Source organism: Taudactylus pleione, unplaced genomic scaffold (genome assembly GCF_031769625.1).
Source record: "Taudactylus pleione unplaced genomic scaffold, aTauple2 ptg000026l, whole genome shotgun sequence".
NCBI lineage: Eukaryota > Metazoa > Chordata > Amphibia > Anura > Myobatrachidae > Taudactylus > Taudactylus pleione.
In genome coordinates this window covers 32590960-32615921 of record NW_028284428.1, presented here as the reverse complement: position 1 = coordinate 32615921, position 24962 = coordinate 32590960, and the positions used below count along the sequence as shown (strand labels likewise).

The window sequence follows — 24962 nt, the reverse complement described above, 5'->3', positions numbered from 1 at the left end:
TTGTACTTTATGCGGCTTCTCGTGGCAACTTGTGCATGGCTTAGACAGATGCATCAGTAGATGAAAGATCACTGATTATACAGTGCACCGAGCTGAGCCATGAACTCTGCATTTCTCTACATCACAGGTGTCCTTTCTTCACTGCAGACTCACACCATGAAATCTATGTAGGGAATATAGAGGCAGCTGTGCCGGGTTGGGTATCTGCCTGAAAGAGGGAGGGACTAATTTTCTTTAAACTTTAAAGCTGAGTACACACTGACAGATATATTGGCCGTTCAATTGATCGATTAATATATCTAGTGCCCGTCGACCAGTGTGTACCAGCGGCAGCCGCGGGGAAGGGGGCCCATGGCTGCCTGGAAGATGATGGTCATTCAGTGTATATGAATGACCATCATCTACAAATATATCTGCAGATCATTCAATTTGCAGATATATCTGCTAGGCATGTACTCACCTTAAAACACTGCTGAAAGTGTCCATAGGATCCAAATTCTAGCTTATTAGCATGTGAAAGGACATGTGTGGAGAGAATTACGAATGGATGCTGTTCCCTCTGGGCATCTTTGTGGATATTCTCTTCTGAGAGAGGGAGAAAGGGTCCTGAACTAAAGACTAAGACATTATGGCCCCCATTTAGTAATAATCGCACTTGCAATGTGATCTGGGCATGACAGTACATACAGGGGCTGGCTGGCAACTTTAAGCCTGGGGGGCAACAAAAGCAAGTGGTCTCCCCGACTTTCATAAAACAATTTTTTGGGAAAAATGGGCTTCATGTATATATTTATTGCGCAAATCCTCCCCGTCTATATACACTTAATTGAGACCTCCTCCCAATCTCATCTGTATACCCTTTAATGTGTCACCCTTCCCATCTGTATATGCTTTATTGTGCCCCCATCTGTATACCCATTATTGTGCACCACTCCCCACCTGTATATCCATTGCTGTGCTCCCCTTCCCACCTGTATACTCATTGCTGTGCCCTCCTCCCCACCTGTATAACCATTATGGTTCCCTCTCCCCACTTGTATACCCACCCATTCCTTGTCACCCCTCCCCACCTATATACCCATTGCAGTGTATTCCTCCCCACCTTTATAGCCATTATTATGCCCCCTCCTCATTTGAGTATTTTTAATGTACTGCTCCCTGCAGGACTTAACTTACCTGATATCTTCTGGAGTTTTCCTCTGTTTCAGTGCTGCAGCTCTGCAGCTCCTCCAGTCCACTCTCACTCCAGCAGCAGCTGCAGTTTCTCTCCAGATAGTGCAGGTTCCCTCTGGCAGCTGCTGATATTACAACGTCTTATTTGATGTCCTCTGCATTTGACGGCAACAGCAAGTGGTGCCGGTGGGAGGACATGGAGCCCATGCAGGAGGAGGACCAGGTGCTATTGGGGCAGGCAATGACAAGTGGCCATTGCGATGCCCACATGGGGTCCTGCATTCTGGATGATGACCCTAATCACATGTCTCATGGCCAGTAAACATACAGAGGATGCTCCCCGGCCGATCAGTTTGTTACAAAGATGATCAGCGTGGCCGGTCATGCATATTACTCTTGTAACACAACCAAGCGGCCTCTGCATGTCTCCCGGCCACCAGACGCTTATGAAGACGGTGGCTGGTACCTGGTGGCCCCACAACACAGAAATCATACCGGCCTGGGGGAAAGATGGCTCGCCCCTGAGTACATAGCTCCTGGATGTATCATCCGGAACATGCAGGGACAGGGGCTCTGAAAGGAGTGCTGCCGGTGCTGCTGCACATGTACTTGAATTATGCGAAGTGTAGCCCATAGGCTACAGTGGCGGGGGCCAATATCCAGAATCCATTGCATTCCGGATGTTGGTAAATTTGGCAGCATTGCTGCTGCCTGCAGGACTGGCAGGATCGCAGCAGGTATTGGAGATACCTGCTGCAGTCTCTCCTTTGGGGGAAACGTAATATTTGCGGTCAACCCCCAAAAACAACAGGTATATGCTGATATAGCCGCAAATATAGAATGATAAATGAGCCCCTATATCACTTACCCAAAGTGTGAAGTCTGAGGCTAGGAAGATGGACTGAGAATAGGTGATTTTTGAGGAAAGACACATATGTTTGCTGAAATTGTTGTCACTGCTTACACAAGAGATAGCCCAGAGAACCAGTATTTCCCCAAGATGGAACTACAAGGGGCCAGCCAGTTCTGGTTCTTAAAATTACAGGGAAAAAAATGTGTAGGGTTCCACAGTAATTTAAGAACCAGCGCCAGGCAGCAGTGCCAGACCTAAATGGCACAAGGTTCCCCATATATTTAAAACCAGTTCCAGGCCCTTTCACCAGGCCCCCCAGCTGCAGCATCAGTCCTGACAGCTAGTCAGCCCAGGCCAGGAATCCTTGGGGAGTTGGGGACCCCCCAATAAAGGGGTCCCCCTCTCAAGGGCACCCCTGGTCTAGGCTGATAGCCCGGGGCAGTGGGTGGTGGGTTAATAATGTGATTATAGTGTATAAAAATAGAATTAACAACATTGTCTTTACAATAGAACTGCAGGTCCCAGCAAGCCTCCACCACATGTTGGTTGTTGGAGAACCACAAGAACCAGCATGCGGGGCATTAAGGGCCCGCTGGTATGTGTAGTTCACCTGTAAAGAAATGTGTAAAAAAAGACACATACACCATGAAAATAAAGATTTATTACCTCCATACACACTCACACATACTCACCTGCTCGATGTTCACGTCCCCTTCTCAACGTAAAGTATCCAATGGAAGTACCTGATAAAAAAGATCTAATACTCACCTGTTGTCCCACTTAGTTCTCCGCAGTAATCCAAACAGTGCCCCGGACACACTGTATCAACATGCTACAGCATGTTGGTACAGTACGCTAATGACAGCTCATTTGAGCTATCATTAGTCCCGGGCCGTGAGCCAATCAGCGGCGGCTTAACATTAGCGGCCACTCATTGGCAGTACATAACTGGCATATGCTGTTAAGGGGTTTAAGAGCCCATTTATCAGTGTATTTTTGCGATTTAATCCCTGAAAACACACGTTTTCTGGGATTAACCACATATATTAAATTTCCTCCAGCTATATTACAGAGGGACCACAACAGATATCTCCTATACCTGCTGCGATCCCTCCATTCCCATTGCAGCCGCGTCTGGATGCTACCATATTTACCAACTTCTGGATGCAGATTCTACCCTGGAGCCCTCCCTGGAAAATGGCGCTGTGTATGTGTGGTCAGCAGGTCCGCACTTCCACAGCAGCTCGGCAGCACTCGGAGCACATCTCATAGACAGGCTCTTTTTGGATCCCCTGTCCTTATGAATGCTCTATAATACATCCAGCCAATGAAATTGCATCCTGCAATGCAATCTTGGGCAGTTACATCACGCCCAGATCGCATTGCAATATGCGGTTAATAATAAATGGTCCCCTTTAGCTTTTATGTGCAATAACAAAGTAATTCTGAAACTAAGATTTTGAAGGATAGGTTGATTATTTTCTCAAGTCTGCAACTGTTGCAAGTTTAGCAGATCCAAGTTAATCTACATCCTACGTAATCAGATGTGGGGAATGAGGCCTACAGTTTTTTTTCCGCACCTAACTGGATAGGATGAAGGTAAACTCTACTACATTAATTTTGAAAAGTTAAAGGTTCACGTTAGGGATCAAATGCTGTGCATACCCACTCATCTCATGTTAGATGGTATGCTGTCGAACTGATATTACAATTGAAGTGGCTACTTAGGCTACAACCATTGAAGCTGGATGCCAGCCTATTATGTTAAAATAATTCAATGGGAGCCTAAATTTAGTAAGATGCTAAAATTAATACAGCAAAAGTAATAAATAAATAAGAAAGCCCCCCTAAAAAAAAAACCTAGAATGTGAGAAATAGAAAAATCAAGGGGAATAGAAAAACAGAAACAGGGAAACCAGAATGGAAAAAGCTAGAATGAGAGAAATGGATAAATCAAATAGAAATAGAGATGGATATGACAATAATATTACAATAATGGGATTCATTTTTATGTTCAGCAATAGATATATACACAGGAATGGCGGCACTTCGAACCAAATAAAGGAGACTTCAAATTTATAACATCTTTTTTAACGTTTCAGTGCTTTTTATTATGGCGCCTTCATCAGGAACAATATGGGTCTTTGACCATCGCGACCATCATCATGGACGCTCGCATAAGCTGTGGGTGGTAACCCACAGCTATGCGAGCGTCCATGAGGACGCTCCAAAAACAGGTAGGAGAGCCCTGATTCAGAGGGAGCACTCTGGTCAGAGCATTCAGCTCTGAATCAGGCCCAAAGTCTGTGTATTTATTTTGTCTCAAGTTGTAAAAGTTCCCTGCCTCTATCCCCACCTCTCACCTTTGGGGGGACAGGATCAATAATGCGTTAGCATATTGAAACCAGACTGTGTTTGGCTGAAACAAAATGCCTAGCTAAGGACTGATCACTAGTGCCTATTTCAAGGACTGCTCTGATGGAAGTTCTATGGAGCACCATGTGCTCATTAAATTGCCGCTCTGTTTTCCCTATATATACAAGATTGCAAGGGCAGGTAATCATATACACTATAAATTTCCTTGTGCAAGTAAGATGATGTTTAGGGCTCTATACATCACTCAACGCGAACGCCGGACCAATTCATCATTGCTCCGGTGCGGAGACAGCTGATCAGAAAATTAGCTGTCGTATCGAAGACCTTCACTGCTCATTCCGGAGCAGTGAATCTTTTTGCTGCTCCCTTCAGAGCAGTGAAGCTAGGGCGCCTGCGTGACCTACAGGTCACACATGCACTCAAAAGCCCCGGTGCCCGGCGGAAGGAGCCAGACAGGGGCGGTGGGATCCCTTTTCACAATCTGGGACTCCTTCCCATAGGGAAAGAATTGGGTTGTGTGCCACGAGCGGGAGCAAATGCCATCTGAGCAGTCAAGCTCCAAAAATATTGTATTTTCGAAGCTTGATGAATTCTGTCCCCATACCAGTGTATGGGGACAGTGTTTATTTTTGGAAGTAAAAGGTAGTTATATCTCCTGCTTTACCCTCTTGATGAATGGCCCGAAAACTTAATTTCTACAATAGCAGGTGAAAACATTCATTTTACGTTAAGTGATGATGAATAGACCCCTTTATGTGAAACTTAACACCTATCAATGGGTGATAAAACGAAGAGCCACTCAGCAAATAGCTACATGTTACACAATTTGGTCATTTAAAACATGTTGTATAATGATGTCAAATCTGGATCAGAGGATAAGACCAGTAACAGTTTGTTTTGCAGTACCATTAATTAAAGTACTCTCATGGTTAAACTGATTAACCCACAGAAACTGTTTAGATAAATTACTTATTTTCTATTTGGATAAATTACCTTCTATTTCTTATTAGATTGTAACAAAAGTCTTTCTCTCTGTATCTTCAACATTTTACTCTTCAACCGTATGAAATGGTTATAATCATATCCTCTAGAGACAATTCTTTCAACCATGTGGTCAATCTATATAGCAGCTATATTGGGGTTACTATTAATGCATACTGTTCTCAAAAATTGAGACTAGGGTAAACCATTTTTGAGTGGTCTAGGATGCACACTGCTAGCAAGCAAGTAATTGTTATGGTCAGTAGGTTTACTGAAAAGTGCTGTCTTAAGTGTTGGCCCATCTTTGGTAATACACACGTCCCAAAAGTTAGAGTGGGAATCAATGAGATAGGTGAGTTTAACAGGACTATACATGGCATTATATGTTTCAATGAGAGATTTAAATGACTTATCATCCCCTGTCCAAAATATAAGGAGGTCATCAATATATTTGCAGAAACCTTAGGTCTAGAAAAGAAAAATGTCCTGTTCAATCATGAGCATATAAGAATTCACATAGGATGGGGCTACATTGGACCCCATCGCACATCTGGAGGTCTGCAAAAATAAGTTACCATCATAATAGAAACACAGTAGTTACATGTGAGAACTAATTCTAACAAATCCATGAATAATTCAGAATCAGGGTCTGCATAAATAACTGTTATTGGTAATCAGCAATTGGACCGCTGATAAAACTGCTGAATGGGGATACATGTGTATAAATTACGAATATCTACAGAGCAGAGTAAACAATTAGAAGGTAACCCTTGTATAACTGCTAATTTCCCCAAAAGGGAATTAGTGTCCTGTAAATACGTGGTTTGAGCCTGGACATACGGTTGCAGATATGAATCTAAAAATACAGATATTGGCTTTAAGATAGATCCTCTTGCTGAAATAACAGGTCTACCTGGTGGTCTAGTCAAACGTTTTTGTGTCTATGGTAAAGTATCAAAGGTCTAATCGGATCATTAATGGGTCAAAGGTCTACCTATCAAAGATCTAAAGGGATATTCAACAACTAGATCATTTAATAGAGCCTTAGATATAATATATATTTTTCCATGCATCAGCCAATAGAGCATGCAGCTCCTGTTTAAATAACACTGTAGGATCATTAGGAAGGGCTCTATAGGTCTGGGTGTCAGCTTTTCTCTGCTTTATAATTATAAAGTTTTTGTATTATTATAGAGCCAGCCATGTCAGCCTGTCTTATCATCAAAAGCCACTTCAATTTTGCAAAGCACAACATTCATCATGGGACAAATTTCTTTTAATTTACATTGAATGGGGATATATATTTTATTTATTAAAGGGGATAAGAGTACATAAGTCTATGGATCAGCATACAAATGACATACAATGCGACACAGATGAGATGATAATAGTATGCACAAATTTCTTATCAATACTATTATGAATAACCAATAAACTGTGTTTTTCTTGGCAATTAGATACACTTCTTAACTGTAGCTGCTGGAGCACCTCTTTAGCTATTATTTAGTGGAAAATGCAATTCCTCAAGTACATCAACACAGTATTCCCTGAATATATGCAATATCTTTCACATAAACACATATAAGGTATTTTATATTATTACGCAACAGACCATACTGTAAAAAGAGTTCTTTTGTTGGAGTACTCCCTTGCTAGGTGGTCACTGTCTTATTGCAATGCATGTATTTGTAATCCATAATAAGGCAAGATATGCATCTAATGCTGTGCATGCTGTACACACAGAAAATTTAGCTACAGCTCTTTATTACTTATTTAGCTCAGTTCTGAGGGCACATGTATCTTCAGCACATAGCATTATTTATCTGCTGTATACTGTATGACTCTTTCCAATGATTAGCAAAACAGGCTCTCTATATGAAAGAAGTAGTAAAGCACCTGAAAGTTGAAATCTATTAATTCTTATGAAAACCTGGGGAGTGCCAACCAATATAGGTGGTTCAATAAGTCACAATACCTCTCACGTGTGTGATGTTCTGTTTCATTCTAATTTCCTGCCAGGCCAGAGCAGGTAGACCACTGATTTCTCTCATTAGACTGCACCCTATATCAGTCATACTGTCCCAACATCAGTTGTAAGATGGCTGGGCTGGGGAAACAGCATAGTGTGATCAGATATCTGAGTCTAAAAGGCACATCAGCCGCTGAAATTCATCCACCAACTTGTCGAGGTGTACAGTGATATCGTGGGTACAGTATTGATGCAGTGCAATCTGGGCGGCCAAGCATGTCCACCATAGATGAAAATTTGTGCTACATTGAAGGTCTGATTCGGGAGGACAGACAGACATGAGTTAGTGATATTGCTGATGAACTGAACATCTCAGTGGGTACTGGGCACAACATCATTCATAAGCAACTGAGGTACAGGAAAAAGTGTTCACACTGGGTTCCCCCGAAGCAACTCACAGGAGTTCACAAAACCAATAGGATGGGATTGTGTCTCGTGCATGTGATACAATACCATGAGGAGGAAGTGCAGTTCCTGCAGTGTATTGTTACAGGCGATGAAACGTGGGTGCATAATGTGACACCGGAGATGAAGCAAGCATCCAGATACTGTTTCCATTTGCAGGCTCCCAAAGTGCCGGGTGGTAGGCTGTTTCTTGCCGGGTGGTGCACCTGCAAAAAACAGCCTGGGGAGAACACTGCACACACACACACAAGCACACACTTACCTTGCAGCAGCTGCGGCCGAGTTCTAGATGGGGTCAGAACCAGGCACCATGTCACTAGGCCAGCAGCGGCTCCTGTCCTCTTACCTGAGGGTAGCTGCCACTGCTGCTGGCTGGTCTGGCAGGTGCCAGGACTGGCACATGAGCGGTTGTGGCACCGTGCATGTGCATAACACTGGCTTCTGGAGATTATATAGATAAATATATAGAGGAAGCAGCCAAAAACCATGAGAATGGGGGAGGGGCTGAACTGACACCACAATACCAAAGAAATCCGCAGTGTTTAATTCAACATACCTGTTCAGCCCATGGATGAATTCACAAGGGGGATTGGGTCCGCCAAAAATTCTTTATTTAAATAAACACTCACTGAGACAAACCCTCTTTCACACCTTTTTTGGACATCAAGATCTGGGGTTAAGTTCTCTTGTATCTTGCAATCCAAAGATTAAAAACAAATAAAAAAATGTCAAACAAACCCTGTTTGACTTATAAGCACATGACTAGCTTAAGAATCTACTTTTTTCATTGCTATGAATGATACTGAGTGGGGATGTAAGACAACAAAGAAATAGCTTTCTGCTGGTGTCTGCCTTTTAAAAGAGAAGTAGATAATATTATTAGGTATCATATGATAATTTAATTAATATACTGGATCAGCCTTTGTATGTTTAATTGTAAAATGAATAAGTAACAGCATACTATTAAACATTAGCATTGTACTTCACAATAAAACTTTACCTTAGTAGTTGTTCCATATTAGATAAATTAATCCATTTAATTTTGATAAAAAGACAAATTGAACTAGCCCAACAGGCTAATAAGATCAGATTGACATACACAACATAGGGGGTGATTCAGTTTAGCTCGTAGGTATCTTTGCAATTCCATCCTTGCTAATATGCAAATGCAGCAGGAGGTGTATGACACCCCCTGCTGCATTTGCGAATCAAGCACTGGGACCAAGATCGCAGGCTGGGATCACCATCATGTCCATTGGTCGATGGAGATGTTGCCCATAGCAACCAATCAGATTCTACTTAACATTTAACTATCACCTTCTAGAAGATAATAGCTAGAATATGATTGGTTGCTATGGGCAAATTATCACTTAATATATCCCTTAGACTTCTTAGCTCAGTAAACTGTCAGCCTCCACTGATTCTCTGCAATCCCCACCGATGTCACGCTGTCTCTCTCTCTTTGACACTGCCGGGACTTAGTTGTGGTCCCAGCATTTCACACAGCGGGCCCCAGTGGCCCTGTCTTCTGCCACCTCTTCAGCGTTGTTGCTTGCCCAGTCTCCTCAATAAAACCTTTGACACCTCAACCCTGCTTTCCAGCTCTGCTCATTGACGTCTCTCAACTCAACTGCGCATGACCAGACAAGTTTTATTCCATTTGCCTGAAGGCCCTTATTTCGCTCCACAGTGCCACCAAGTGTTGACCTCTGGCATTACAGGGTACATAGGCTTCAATAGGAATCCGGGAGTATCACATCAGTAACATTTCCTTTTTATCACTTCATGGAAAAAAGGCTAAATTCATGTAGCTGCACCATTATAGAACCCAATTGTAAACTCAGTGAAGTTACAAGTGGTCACGGGTACAGTAGTTTGTTGAGCAATTAGCAGATTTTTTTTGGAATACAGAGAAGAGGACACATTGTGGTGTATACCACTATATTTCCAGGCCACTCTCTTCTTTGCTATGTCATACTGTATCACTGTACCTGTAATGTCTACTATGCACAGTATGTCCCCTTGTGTTAATTTGCACAATACCCAATCCTAATACAGATTGTGCGCTGCATTGCCAATATATGTTACTTTGAAAATATGCAGTATTATAAGTTTATTATGCTTTATTTATAAAGCACCATCAGTGCAGTGCTGTACATTGAGGGGACCATGATACAAGCCAACTACATACACTGACATGAAATAGAAAGTAAGTAAAAGCAAAGCTCTGTCTTGGCACTCCTCTCATTGGCCGAACCCTTCACTGCTTGGTGCTCACAGGCTCATAAAGGATGTTTCCAGTTTGGGTTCCAATGTCACACAAAGGTAAAAATAATAGTCTTTCTGCTTAAAATTCAGGTGAGTCCTTGCCACTTTTATTCTGACTACATCAAGTAGCAGGTTCCACAATGATAACACAACAGTTTTTGGGGTTGCAAACCCCTTCATCAGTTGTACATCAACCCAACTGAGCCAGAAAGCAAGCATAGCACAATCTAAAAGGAATGAAGTCTTGATACATAAGGTAACAGTATTTTTGTTAATCTTATGGACTCTAGACATGAGAATGATGTAATCCAAACATACATTCAAAAATAATACATGGATCGTATAATATATTAAAAACATTAAGTTAGCCATTGGAATATTCTACACTTTTCTTCTTTCTTTTAAAACATCCATCATTCTTAATGTATATTTTATTTCTCAGTGATGGACAATAAGTAAAAGTAATTATCAATAGCAAGATAAAAGATTGTTTCAACTTATTGTTAGTACTGCAGATGCCAGATAGTAAAAGCCATACAGGTGAGTCATTATGATTTGTTTCATAACAGCAATAGGTCACAGTAAGCTTCCTTTTAGTAAGAGGACCTTAAATGTCAGTGATTAAGTGTTTCCATGGAGATTTATCTGACATTCTGTAATGTAGTCACATCACTAACACCCACTCACCGAGTGATAAATGATAATGGTTGTGTCTGTTGTTGCCCTATCATGCTTATATAAAGCACTGCAGATGTACTAAAAAAAACAATAATCTATATATACGTACAGCATTGATGCTGAATATGACTCGTCCTGTTCACATACATTTCTTTTAAAACTGAATCACAGAGACTGTAAAATATTAATTTATTCTGAAAAATATTTTCACATATTGAAGAGGAGGGTGAATGGTCATACATATAAAAGAAGAGGGTGAATGGTTACGCATATAAAAGAGGAGGGTGAATGGTGATACATATAAAAGAGGAGGGTGAATGATCCTACATATAAAAGAGGAGGGTGAATGGTCATACATATAAAAGAGGAGGGTGAATGGTCATACATATATGAAAGAGGAGGGTTAATGGTCATACATATTTAAAAGAGGAGTGTGAATGGTCATACAGTATTAAAGAGAAGGGTTAATGGTCATACATATAAAAGAGGAGGGTGAATGGTCATACATATAAAAGAGGAGGGTGAGTGGTCATACATATAAAAGAGAAGGGTGAATGGTCATACATATAAAAAAGGATGGTGAATGGTCATACATATTTAAAAGAGGAGTGTGAATGGTCATACAGTATTAAAGAGGAGGGTGAGTGGTCATACATATAAAAGAGAAGGATGAATGGTCATACATATAAAAAAGGATGGTGAATGGTCATACATATTTAAAAGAGGAGTGTGAATGGTCATACATATAAAAAAGGATGGGGAATGGTCATACATATAAAAGAGGTGGGTGAAATGACATACTGTACACGTAAAAGAGGAGGATGAATGGACATAAATATAAAAGAGGAGGGTGAATGGTCATACATATACAAGAGTGGGGTGAATGGTCATACATCTAAAAAAAGATGGTGAATGGTCATACAAATATAAAAGAGGAGGGTGAATGGTCATACATATAAGAGGAGGGTGAATGGTCATAAATATAAAAGAGGAGGGTGAATGGTCATAAATATAAAAGAGGAGGGTGAATGGTCATACATATAAAATAGGAGGGTGAATGGTCATACATATAATATATACTGTTACATTTCATTATATGTCACAATAGTTGTTTTTACTTATTCAGACTGGAAGCAGATCAAAGGCGCTTTAAGAAAGGAGGGAGCCCATGTGCAGGCTCTGATCGGGCCCACTCCTCTCTGGCGAGGCAGAAGACTCTTTCAACGTGCCAGAGTCTACTGCGCAGGAGCAGGTCTCTGGGAACATGGCTCCAGTGCCGCGTTCCGGGACATCTCTACTGAGCATGTGCGAACCACCGGAAATTTGCCGCTGTGGCCATTTTTCCAGTGATTTCTGCAGCTCAGCAGACAGCTTCAGGACGAAGGAGATGTACTGTAAGAATATTTTAAATTGGTGCAGGGTGTGTGGTGTGTGGCCCCCCCTGAAGCAAATATATTACACCCCTGAAGCAGATCTATTTGTATGCTAGTTCAAGTTTTCAGACAGGGCTGACAGTGTGACACCTCTTAAATAAGTTTCTAAAAGGCAATTTAAATCAATAATTTAGAGGTTGTAATATCTGAAATGACACATTATCATTAATGTCAGAAAAGCAATCCTGGTCCCACATCATACTGTAGATATAGCTGTGTCCTTATACACTGTTGCACATATCACACCAAATATCCCCTTTCGATGCATCAGGTTCTGGAAAACTCGGCCGAGTGTCTTGCACGGTCAAAATGTGTTTCTTATTCGATAAAACAACTGGGAGTGACAAAACTACATTGCTAGATTACACTGATGCATTTCATGTGCAACATTTGTAAATCTGTGTGCTAATTAGTCTGAATCTGTGTAAGAAGGGCTCTGATGCGATCAGCCGTATCTTTTTCTCACGCCAAGTTCTGTTGTACTTCATCTGTGTGTACATGTTTAAAACTAATTCCTGTTCAGTTAAAGTTGCAACCCAATGTCTCTAGTAAACGGTATAAGAGGGACAAATTAAGGAACTATATGGTATGCTAAAACTCTCAGAGCACCTCAGTCATGCCGGGCATCTTGCGCAGTATGGCTTATAGACGAACGGTGTATGAGAACACTACTCTAGCTGAAAAACAGTTTTTACTGAGAAATACGGTATGATAGTTCATCACTTTTGCATATAGAGTGCATCCGGAAAGTATTCACAACGCTTCACTTTTTCCACATATGTTATGTTACAGCCTTATTCCTAAATGGAATAAATTAATTTTTGTCCTCAAAATTCTGCACACAATACCCCATAATGACAACATGTAAAAAATTTTTTTGCGATTTTTGCAAATGTAATAATAAAAAAGAAACACTAAGAAATCCCATGTACATAAGTATTCACAGCCTTTGCTCAATACTTTGTTGACGCACCTTTAGCATCAATTACAGCCTCAAGTCTTTTTGAATATGATGGTACAAGCTTGGCACACCTATCTTTGGGTAGTTTCGCCCATTGCTCTTTGCAGCACCTCTCAAGCTCCATCAGGTTGGATGGGAAGCGTCGGTGCACAGCCATTTTCAGATCTCTCCAGAGATGTTCAATTGGATTCAAGTCTGGGCTCTGGCTGGGCCACTCAAGGACATTCACAGAGTTGTCCTGAAGCCACTCCTTTGATATCTTGGCTGTGTGCTTAGGCTCGTTGTCCTGCTGGAAGATGAACCGTCGTCCCAGTCTGAGGTCAAGAGCGCTCTGGAGTAGGTTTTCATCCAGGATGTCTCTGTACATTGCTGTATTCATATTTCCCTCTATCCAGACTAGTCTCCCAGTTCCAGCCACTGAAAAATATCCCCACAGCATGATGCTGCCACCACCATACTTCACTGTAGGGATGGTATTGGCCTGGTGATGAGAGGTACCTGGTTTGCTCCAAACATAACGCCTGGCATTCACGTTAAAGAGTTCAATCTTTGTCTCATCAGACCAGAGAGTCCTTCAGGTGCATTTTGGCAAACTCCAGGTGGGCTGCCATGTGCTTTTTACTAAGGAGTGGCTTCCGTCTGGCCACTCTAATATACAGGCCTGATTGGTGGATTGCTGCAGAGATGGTTATCCTTCTGGAAGGTTCTCCCCTCACCACAGAGGAATGCTTTAGCTCTGACAGAGTGACCATCGGGTTCTTGGTCACCACCCTGACTAGGGCCCTTCTCTACGATCACTTAGTTTAGATGGCCGGCCAACTCTAGAAAGAGTCCTGGTGGTTCCGAACTTCTTCCATTTACGGATGATGGAGGCCACTGTGCTCATTGGGACCTTCAAAGCAGCAGATATTTTTCTGTACCCTTCCCCAGATTTGAGCCTAGAGACAATCCTGTCTTGGAGGTCTACAGACAATTCCTTGGACTTCATGCTTAGTTTGTGCTCTGACATGCACTGTCAAGTGTGGGACCTTATATAGACAGGTGTATGCCTTTCAAAATCATGTCCAATCAACTGAATTTACCCCAGGTGGACTCCAATTAAGATGTAGGAACATCTCAAGGATGATCAGTGGAAACAGGATGCACCTGAGCTCAATGGTAGTGGTATAAGTACCGAAGGCAATGGAGACAATGGAGACAGTGGCTTCCTCTATTGCCCCAATGTCCTCAATATGCACTCTGCTCAAGACCATAGCTTGATCCCCGGGAGGCACTGCCACAGCTGCCCACCTTTGCTCAGATGGCACCCACTGGGCACCTCCTTAATCAACGAGATGCCTGCTGAGTCTGCTCCCAGAAACATTGAGGTCAAGTTGTGATGCTATTGTAACACTGCCACTTGCCTGTCAGATGACTCAAGCCAAAAGGAGACTAGAGTTAGAGAGAGAATAATGTGGCATTCTAAGGTATGCTGGGCACATCAAATAATTTACAGGGAGTGTATGTGGAGAACTCTGAAGAACTCACAAAAGGGGCGTGTGTGGAGAACTATGAAGAACTCTTGGGGTGAATGTACAGGGGGTGTGTATGTAGCACATTAAAGAATATACAGAGGAGGAGAGTTGAGCTGATTAAATAGCTGACAGCAGCACTAGACTCACAAAGAAGTTGGGAGCAGAGCACAGGTGGAGACAGCATATCTATGCCTGCGTTTCTATAATTTGCACTGTGTCTATGCTGCCAATGTACTGAATAGTTGATGACTACAGAAGGTGCCAGGTTGAATATTATTACTGCAGGGGAAGCTGGTGATGGCATCTTTTCCCAATAAAAATAGTGCAAAATTAGGGTTCCTGTGCATGCCAACTGCATTGAAAGGATTATATCTGGGATAGAGCCACAAGTGTTCTAGACTATAGGGTACTACACACAGTCAGCAGCCAGTCAGGGGGGAGCAGTTAGATAGTGATTTAGGTTGCTGATCAAAGTTCTCGGAGAGGCAAAGTGACATTAAGACCATGCCAGCATTATGGTGTTGACATAATGAATGTGAACATTTTGAATATTGACACTTCATACTATACCCGCTATGAGAGATGAGAATGAGAAAATTATGTTACACAGGTAACAGCAAGGTAGAAAATTCTAAATATACAGGCAGTCAATTGTACTGGCATCTCGCCCCACATCCTAGAGTGGGGGCACTTGGCATTGATTTATCTCCCCCCTGCAAGCATCGCATCCTGCTCCATAGAGTGGGAATGTGGTTTCACTGGCTAATTGTGGTTGCACTTGATTGACCATTGACATCAAGTTGGCATCAAATTCAAATGGACCAGCCTATTTAAACTGCTCAGCAAAGAGTTGAGATTCAAATATGGGATCTTGATTAGTCAGTAGTTTTTAAAAACACTGCAGCCATTGTTCTGCCACTTATGTCTCATACAGGGATGGCTGCAGCAAATTTGTATAATGATCGATTATAGTTAGGGCGTATTGATAACCATCATAGATATTTTCCAATTCTACATGTTCACAATCTCCAATTGATGATGACTTTGGATGGTGTGGAGATGTTTTAAGTTTCTACCCAGGCTGTATGTTTCTCCTCACAGCACATGTGGCAAACTGTCTCATTGTCTGAACACACTCCATCCTAAAATTATAAAATGATCTTTTCCTGAAGACAGTTTCAGTCTTTTGGATGACATAGTGTCTCATCTCATTGTGATATGCTTGCAGTAGTAAATGTGCTTTCTGCTGTGTTACTATAATTTGAATGATGTAACAGTGGATAACTGGGTTCACACTGCACTGAACCATCAATCACTGTTTGATACTTAATCTATCACTCTGTCTCAAAAATTGGATGAGTTCAGGATTAACCTCTTGTTTCTCTAGCTTGTTGAATTTTTTTTCCTGGAGATGACAATTGTTTTAAATTCTTGCAGTAATGGACTTTCACCATATACTCAATTCCACTCAAATCCTGCTCACTGCATTTTGAGCTACTAGATGATGATTCCAAAGAAGATGTTTTGGTTAAGGTAACAGATTGCCACCTGACTGGCAAATAGATGGAAAGCAGTTATATCTATGGCTTTCCAATGATCTTCCCCTTGCTTTTTTTCATCTATTGCTGGCAAACGGGAAGCATCAGGGTTGCTGTTAGACTTTGCACCTCTATATTTAATAGTATATTGGAAGTTAGCTAACCTCGATACTGATCCTTGCTCCAAAACTCCCAGACAAACTGTCTGTAAGTGGGCAAGTGGATTGTTTTCCATGAAGATGACTGTGACACAAGGTAGTCCTTAAACTTTTCAGTAATAGCTGATACGGTACCATTACAAATGTTCCAATTTGTGGGCACTTTTGCAGACCTCAACTGGCATATACGATGACTTCTTCATGTAGCCCCACCAATTCTAAGGATGGTAGCTATATATGTATATATTTTATCCTTATATTGTGTGCCTCCACCTAGGATAGTTTATAAGGGCTATCCTAGGGTTGCCCTAATATATAATTTGTATAATGAAATGTTTTGTTTGGATTCAAATATTTACACAGTACTTATAAATCAACATTTATACATTGCACTTAAATCAACACCTGTCTCCTTTCTTCCTTCACAGCTTCCCGATGAAAGACGTCCGTCAGATACCTTAAGGTAAGTAGTTCTATACACGGTTATTGTTTTTATATATATATTGTCATCATATATCAGGCCTCACAAAGTATACACATAAATATACAGGTAATATCACAATACAATTTCCATGAACATTCCCTCCCCCTGCAATAAATCTGCTATACTGTAATGACACTATACTGAAGGATTTCTGTAAATAACATTCACAGTTAAAATATATAATAGTTAATTCTGTGAAGAGAATAAATGAAGATGAGTCTATATCAAGAGTCCTGTCTCTTCAACTAAAATGTCTTAGTCCTAAAGAGTAGAATCCAGGATTATCCTAGGCAAAAGAATAAGTTTATAGGATGAGCCCCAGATTTATCCAAGTTTATGCATCCTTTTAGGGCTTAAATATATGTACGAAAATCCTCTGACTCTGTAATTTACATAAAGATATACATATAAGTCTCTAGAGTGTAGTAGCCAGTGCTTTATCTACTGCAATACTCCTATTCTAAATTCCAAACTTGAGATCAGAATTCACACTGTACTATAGACGTGTAAAGTCTTGCTACAATTGTATCATTCTTCTATTTGATACTTTTCTCCTGCGTTGGCTATACAGGTGCATATAGCAGTATTATATCCCTTAATTCATAGTGCCTTGCTGACAAGAAAGGGATTCTCTCTGATATATCCCCTGCTGTATACTTATAAATTATGCCAGTCTGCTTTACTAATGATGCTTGTAAGTGTGGTGTGGGGTTTTATAGTACTCACAACCACTCTGGATAGCTGTCAGGGATTGAAAGGGTTAAACTGTATCAACTGCTGAAGCGCTGGCTACACTCCGTAGCTCTCAGGCTGTCAGCGTATCTCCAGCTCTTGCTCACACATCAGGGTCCGCCTCTCCTTCTCTCCGCCTCCTGCGTGACCTCAGATCAGGGGATGCCCCTTCCGATGATGCGGATTCCTGTTGCCGCTTACCGCTGGAGCCAAGCCAGAACACACAGCTCTGTCTCCGGCAAACACAAAGGTAATGCCCACTCTGGCTTCAGTGCTGGAGCTCCCGGCCACTGCCGCTACTAGCGTTCACTCCTAAAGTAGCGCCAGAGAGACTCCCAGCATGAGCACTGTTAGGGGAACTGCAGACTGGACTCTGTGCTGTGCCAGCATCCCTATATCCCCCGCAGCACGAGCACCCCTACCGCACCTAACTGCCACTGGCCACCTAACTGCCACTGGTCAGAGCTCATGCCATTTCTGGCACTTTCTAAACTACCTCGTGCCGCTGCACTGGCTAATACCCCAGACCTATATGTTCACAATACAAAAATGTAATTACATATATTTATATTATTTACATTCATTTCTCTATAATAATTATAGTATAAACCTATTATTAAACATTCAGATAATTTATATATTAACCCTTGTGTGTGTCCTGTACCACTGGCCTATATTCATGTATTTTTTTAGCCATAAATTCATATGGCTACATTCTCCCCCTGGTGATCTCATTATTAAACAGATCACCACAAAATTCCTATTTATGCATAAGGGCATCCACTTCTCCCTTCCTCATGATATCCAAAGTAGGGCCAGGAAAGTACAATATTAGGATTTACAACTCTAGGAGTGTTCCTGGGATTCCCTAATTGATCATATGTAAAGATAAGAGGAGGCCTTAATTGTCTCTTAGGCCTTTCTAAAATACTTTCCCTTCCACTATAAAGAATGCTTTCTTCCATATCCTTCTCATTAGTTCCAAATACAGGAGAAAGGAGAAATAAATTCTTCTTCCATGGGATCAGGATAACAAAGGTCATGTGAGCTATGTCCTTCAGGTTCAGAAAGTAATAGATTATCATTCACGCTATCTTTGTAATAACAGCCAGGACCTTTCCCATCATCCTCATTTCCTTCGCTATCCTCCTCCAGTGGCTGGTCATTACTTTGGACCTCTACTAGTTTCTTCGTTCTATTTGCTGACTTACAGTGGGAGAGTTTGTCTTCCTTAGCAAATTTATCCATTCGTACATCTCACCCTATATGGAGTATGTGCTGTCTATGATAGGTAAGTATGATATCAGATCCATCCTCAGGCTTAAGCCGGTAAACTGGTAGACCCAAGAATTTTTCTATTATTACATATGGATTTTCTCTCCATCGATTTGCAATTTTTAATTTCTTTGGTTGTCCTAAATGTCTGATGAGTACTCTATCACCTGGAGATAATTCCTGATCTCTGACCTTCCTGTCATAATAGGTTTTGTTGTTCTCTCCAAGCTTTCTAGCTGTCTCATTAGCTAGATCATATGCTTTATTCAACTCCTCTCTTAACTCACGGACATACTGAGTGTGGGAAGTAGAAGTCCTTCCACCAGGAGAGATCCCCATATAGATATCAATTGGTAATTTGACCTCTCTCCCAAACATCAAAAAGTAAGGTGTCATTCCAGTAGCTTCATTCTTGGTACAATTTACTTGTAAACTGTTTTCATTTGTACTTATCTAAGGGATTTAGAGTCCCTAACATGTTTAACAAAGTACAATTGAATCTCTCCGGCTGGGGATCACCCTGAGGGTGGTACGGAGTAGTCCTAGATTTGGAAATGCCACAGACATAACACAGTTCCTTTATCAGATGGCTTTCGAAGTTCCTGCCCTGATCCGAATGTATTCTGCTAGGTAGTCCATAGTGTATGAAGAACTTATCCCAAAGGGTTCTTGCTACTGTAAAAGCTTTTTGATTTGGAGTTACATAGGCTTGTGCATACCTGGTAAAGTGATCAGTGACAATCAGTACGTTGCATTTCTTTCCTTTTTCTACTTCTAAAGTCAGATAATCAATGCACACCAGATCCATCGGTCCATTACTCTGAATATTTACTAAAGGAGCTGTACAAGTAGGCAAGGATTTACATACAACACAATTTCCGCAGTTCTTACAATAGTTCTCAATCTCACCCCTCATTTCAGGCCAATAAAATCTATCCAAAATTAGTCCTAAGGTTTTTTCAAAACCCAGGTGTCCATGATTGTCATGTAATGCCTGTAGGATAACTGGACGTAGTTTCTTTGGTAAGACTATCTGAAGGGATTTGCTTTCCTTTGTGGTTTTAGCATTCCTGCATAACAATCCATTTTTTAAAACTAAGGCCCTCATTCAGAGCCGTTCGCTATTTGCGGTCGTTCGTTCAAAAACAAGTGGTGGCTATTCAAATGATCCCTTCGCAAATTGCAGTCTGTTCCCACCTCTAAGTCTGAACGAGCGCGCAAAACATACGCTCATTTATTTGATAAAAATGCCCCCTGGCCGCTCGCACCATACGTCATGTCCGCTATTTATTAGATTAATCGAGTACATCATACAGCGTATGAACTGCTCGTTATTTGGTGTTTGCTACCACAATTTTGCGAGCAGTTCTGACTATAAAATAACCCAGTGACGTGGTCAATGACGCTGCTGTTTTAAATATGCACACCCATAAAACGCCCGTTTTGACCTTTAAGCACGCCTGCGTTCTGATTTCCACTCCCCATTTTCAAGCACCTTCCCCTGTTACCACCCACATACGCCTCATTCTGTCACTCAAAGTAGCAGGCATTTGCTATATACCGAACAAACGATTTTCGGCCGCACTGACTGGTTAGCGCATGCGTATAACGATCCGTACGCATGCGCAGTTGGGTTAACATCGCTCGGAACGAACGAGCGGCCGCTTACGAGCGGCTCTGAATCAGGCCCTAAGTTTTTCCGTTGCCGCAATAATAATTGCACCTCCTGTGTCCATGGTTGGCAACTTGGAAGGTGAGTATTCTGGGTCATCTGCATCTGTGCTATGACATGTCTAATACTGGGATCATGTTGTTGTTCTTCAATTAATTGCTGATGTTTCATTCTTGGTACTCCCTCCAACTCTACCAGACTAAGCCAGCAATAAGAAAGTGGTATAGCTGCTCCCGTTGCACCTAGACTGCTTATTAGTTCTTGCCCTCCATTTCCCACTTTCATCATCCGACACATTCCTTTTATATCTCCTGCAGGAACTTCTACCCACTCCTCCTGATTGAAACTCGCAGACTGATTAGGAATTCGTGATAGAGAGTCAGCATCTATATTGTTTATACCGGCCTATATTTCAGTTTAAAATTGTACAAGGCCAATGCTGATAACCACCTGTGTCCAGTTGCATCCAGTCGGGCAGTGGTTTGAATGTATGTTAATGGGTTATTATCAGTCAGTACTTCAAAAAACACTCCGTATAAATAGTCATGGAATTTTTCAACTATACACCACTTTAACGCTAAAAACTCTAATTTGTGAGTGGGATATCTTTTTTCACTTTTTGAAAGTCCCCGACTGACGAAAGAGATAGGCCTCATTTCTTCTTGTTGTTTTTGATACAGTACTCCCCCTATCCCCCCTTGAGAGGCATCAGTGTGAAGGGTATATGGCAGATTAGGGTCTGCATATGCTAACACAGGTGCTTGAGTTAAACAACTTTTAAGCTTCAGAAAAGCCCCTTCACATTCCTGTGTCCACCGATCTCCAAATGGTTCATTAGGCTGGTGATATGATTCAGAGCTATTATTTTTCTTTCCCAACTCTCCTAATTTAGTGTTCTTCACAGGGGGGTAACCTTTTGTCAAATCAGTTAATGGTTTGGCAATGGTTGAATACTGTGGCACAAATCTGCGATAGTATCCACAGAAACCTAAAAATGACCGCAGTTCCTTTAAATTTGTAGGATGGGGCCAATTATTTACTGCCTCGACCTTGGATGGGTCTGTAGCTATCCCGTTACGACTAACGATGTGTCCAAGGTACTTTACTGAGGATTGACACAGATGACATTTATCCACCGACAATTTTAGTCCTCCTTCTATTAGCCGATCTAGAACTTTGAGTAAACGAGTGTTATGTTCCTCCAAAGTACTGCCAAACACGATGATGTCATCAAGGTAAACTATTACTTCCCTATAGTTCATATCTCCGACAATTCTGTCCATTGTCCTCTGAAATGTAGCTGGGGCTCCCTTGATTCCTTGCGGCATCATCAAAAACTCAAAGAACCCCAATGGACAAATAAAAGCGGTCTTTTCTCTATCATTGGGACTCATAGGTATCTGATAAAATCCGCTCCTGAGGTCCAAAACGGAGAACCAGTTGCTACCCTGGAGACAATCCAATGCCTCATCTATTCAAGGCACTGTATATTGGTCAGGTATAGTACGCTGATTAAGAGTCCTATAGTCTATACACATCCTTACTTTTCCACTTTTCTTTCTGGCCACCACAATAGGGGATGCATAGGGACTATGAGACTCTATAATCACCTGATTCTCTAGCAATCCTTTCAAATAATGGTGGACATCATCGAAATCAGCAGGCGCTATTCTGCGGGAACGCTCTCTGAACGGGGTTTCATCATTAAGTCTGATACTATGCTCAACCCCTTTGGCTTTACCTAAATCCCAGTCTCCAGCAGAAAAAACCTGGGCCCTCTTCTGTATTTCAGTTATTAATTCTTCTTGTTTAATACTAGGAATATCACTTCCTTGGAAACAAGTAATAAATTGATTAGACTCTTCCCCCTTTTCTACTTGTAGAGTCAAAACATGGGATCCAGACCCTCTATCCTCATTTTTGCACCACTCTGAGAGGCAATGGTATAGTTTGGTGTTAGTACCCACGATTATGGGTAAATTATCTCTTCTCTCTGAGATTTCAGGGCAAATTAATGCAACAAATGGTACATGCAATTTCCCTTCTACTGGGTCTGTGATTTCCAAGGTCACCTGTACGTATCCTAGATATGGGTACTTCTCTGCACTCAGTCCCCAAATGACTAATCCATTTAATGGCTGAATTTGAACTTCAGACAAGTTTTCATTATACCAAGATTCAAAAATGATAGAGACCTGTGAGCCACTATCCAACAGAATTTCACACGGATGTCCATTTATTCTTGCTGACATCATGGGGGAGGGTCCCATTAAACCATCAGGTAGGATCCCACTCCACCATGTACTCCCCATGGCACTCAAGCTAATTTCTAGGGGGCCTGTGTGGGGACCACAGACCTCCCCCGACCGTTTCCCGGCCTGCTACAGTCACTATTACCAAGGGTACCAGAGGTGTTATTGTTGGTTCCAGGGTTCTGACTGCATTGATATGCTCGATGTCCCATCTGCCCACATCTAAAGCATCCTCTAGTTACAGGCCTAACCCCTCTACCCATACCTCTACTAGGCTTTAATGAAGATACCTCTGGGAGGGGGCATTGAAGTTTGTGAAATTATGAATTGGTCAATTTTTTTATTCTGCTCCTCCATTAGCTTAATTATTTTTTCTTCAAATGACTGTTGTTCAAGAGCAGGTACCACTACCTTAACTTTCTTTATTGTACTTTCCCGCATTTCTATGAGCATTTCATCCTGTTTTATCTCCTTCATAAGCTCATTAAAAGAGGGTGGGGTTTTCTTAATTTCGGAGCATCTAATTTTTTTGTGCCACTGGGTCAGTGGTCAAAGCACCCCTCAAAAGTTGTTTCATTTGATTTTCATCGATATCCTCTTTTTTTAATCCCTCTTTCTCTACTATTTTATACAGCAATTTATCTAGTCTAAATAGATATACACTTAATTTCTCCCCAGGTTCCTGAAAAGTATGGTGCAACCTGGAAATGAGATCTCCCACATCTTCCAGGGTTCCGTAGGCATAGTCCAATGCCTCGAAATAAGTTTCAATAGTGGCATCTGGATTACTACGCCGGGTGGCCTGTATAACTCCCATTGCAGGTCCCCTAAGGCTCTCCACCACTCTTTGTTTCTTAATATAGTCGGGACATTTCCACTCCTCGGTTTGTTGTATGGCCGCCTCCCTCCAGGCTTCAAAAGTTTCCTCCCCTACGGGAACTGGTTGAATGCCTGAAAAGATTCTTAGTCTACGATAGCTGCCTTCATAGTGCCACCTTTCTAGCTGAGTTACAACCCTATCTATTATGGTCTCAAATTGGCTTCCTAATTTTTCATTATTTATGTTACTATCCTTTTCTCCATTATTCCCCTGGTCAACATTATCTCCAACAGAATTGGGGTCAATTAATAAGGGAGATGATTCAGCCTCTTCATCTTCTCCACTACTAGGCCAAATAATATTCCATCTCCTCCCTGACATGCTGTCCGCCACCATCATCATTGGGATTAGATTTGGGTCTAAATCTCTCTCAGTCTCTATCAATATTACGCACACCAATCCCAAATCTCCCCTCCATTTATCTATAATATGTGGCTGTATAACCCCATATAATGATTTTACTTGTTTTGTAATATAGTCGTCAGTAAATTCTGAAAAGTTTCCCCCTACTCCAAAATACTGTTTAGGGTTTACTCCTTTCCTATGGCACCATGCCCTTAAATCTGCTCCGCTAAAATACTCCATTTCTCCTGAGTGTAGATCTCGGCTCAGTGCCTCCAAATGTAGCCCCACCAATTCTAAGGATGGTAGCTATATATGTATATATTTTATCCTTATATTGTGTGCCTCCACCTAGGATATTTTATTAGGGCTATCCTAGGGTTGCCCTAATATATAATTTGTATAATGAAATGTTTTGTTTGGATTCAAATAGTTACACAGTACTTATAAATCAACACTTATACATTGCACTTAAATCAACACCTGTCTCCTTTCTTCATTCACAGCTTCCTGATGAAAGACATCCGTCAGATACCTTAAGGCAAGTAGTTCTATACACGGTTATTGTTTTTATACATATATTGTCATCATATATCAGGCCTCACAAAGTATACACATAAATAGACAGGTAATATCACAATACAATTCCCATGAACATTCCCTCCCCATGCAATAAATCTGCTACACTGTAATGACACTATACTGATGGATTTCTGTAAATAACATTCACAGTTAAAATATATAATAGTTAATTCTGTGAAGAGAATAAATGAAGATGAGTCTATATCAAGAGTCCTGTCTCTTCAACTAAAATGTCTAAAGCTGCATACACACACAACGATTTTTTTAATGATTATCGTTAAACGATATCGTTTAATGATAATTGATGGCAAAAATCGTTCACTTTCTGAGTCAAACGATGAATGATTATCGTTCATGCGCGTTCACGTTTGTAGTT

The 24962-nt window shown here is 41.3% G+C and overlaps 1 protein-coding gene across 1 annotated transcript; it reads right to left on the bottom strand.

Annotated features, from left to right (window-relative positions):
* Positions 1–23302: 23302 nt before the first annotated feature.
* On the bottom strand, positions 23303–24001 carry LOC148539289 (paraneoplastic antigen Ma1 homolog). Its single transcript, XM_088451564.1, has one exon. The coding sequence runs from the start codon at positions 23999–24001 to the stop codon at positions 23303–23305; it is 699 nt and encodes a 232-aa protein (XP_088307690.1).
* Positions 24002–24962: the final 961 nt, after the last annotated feature.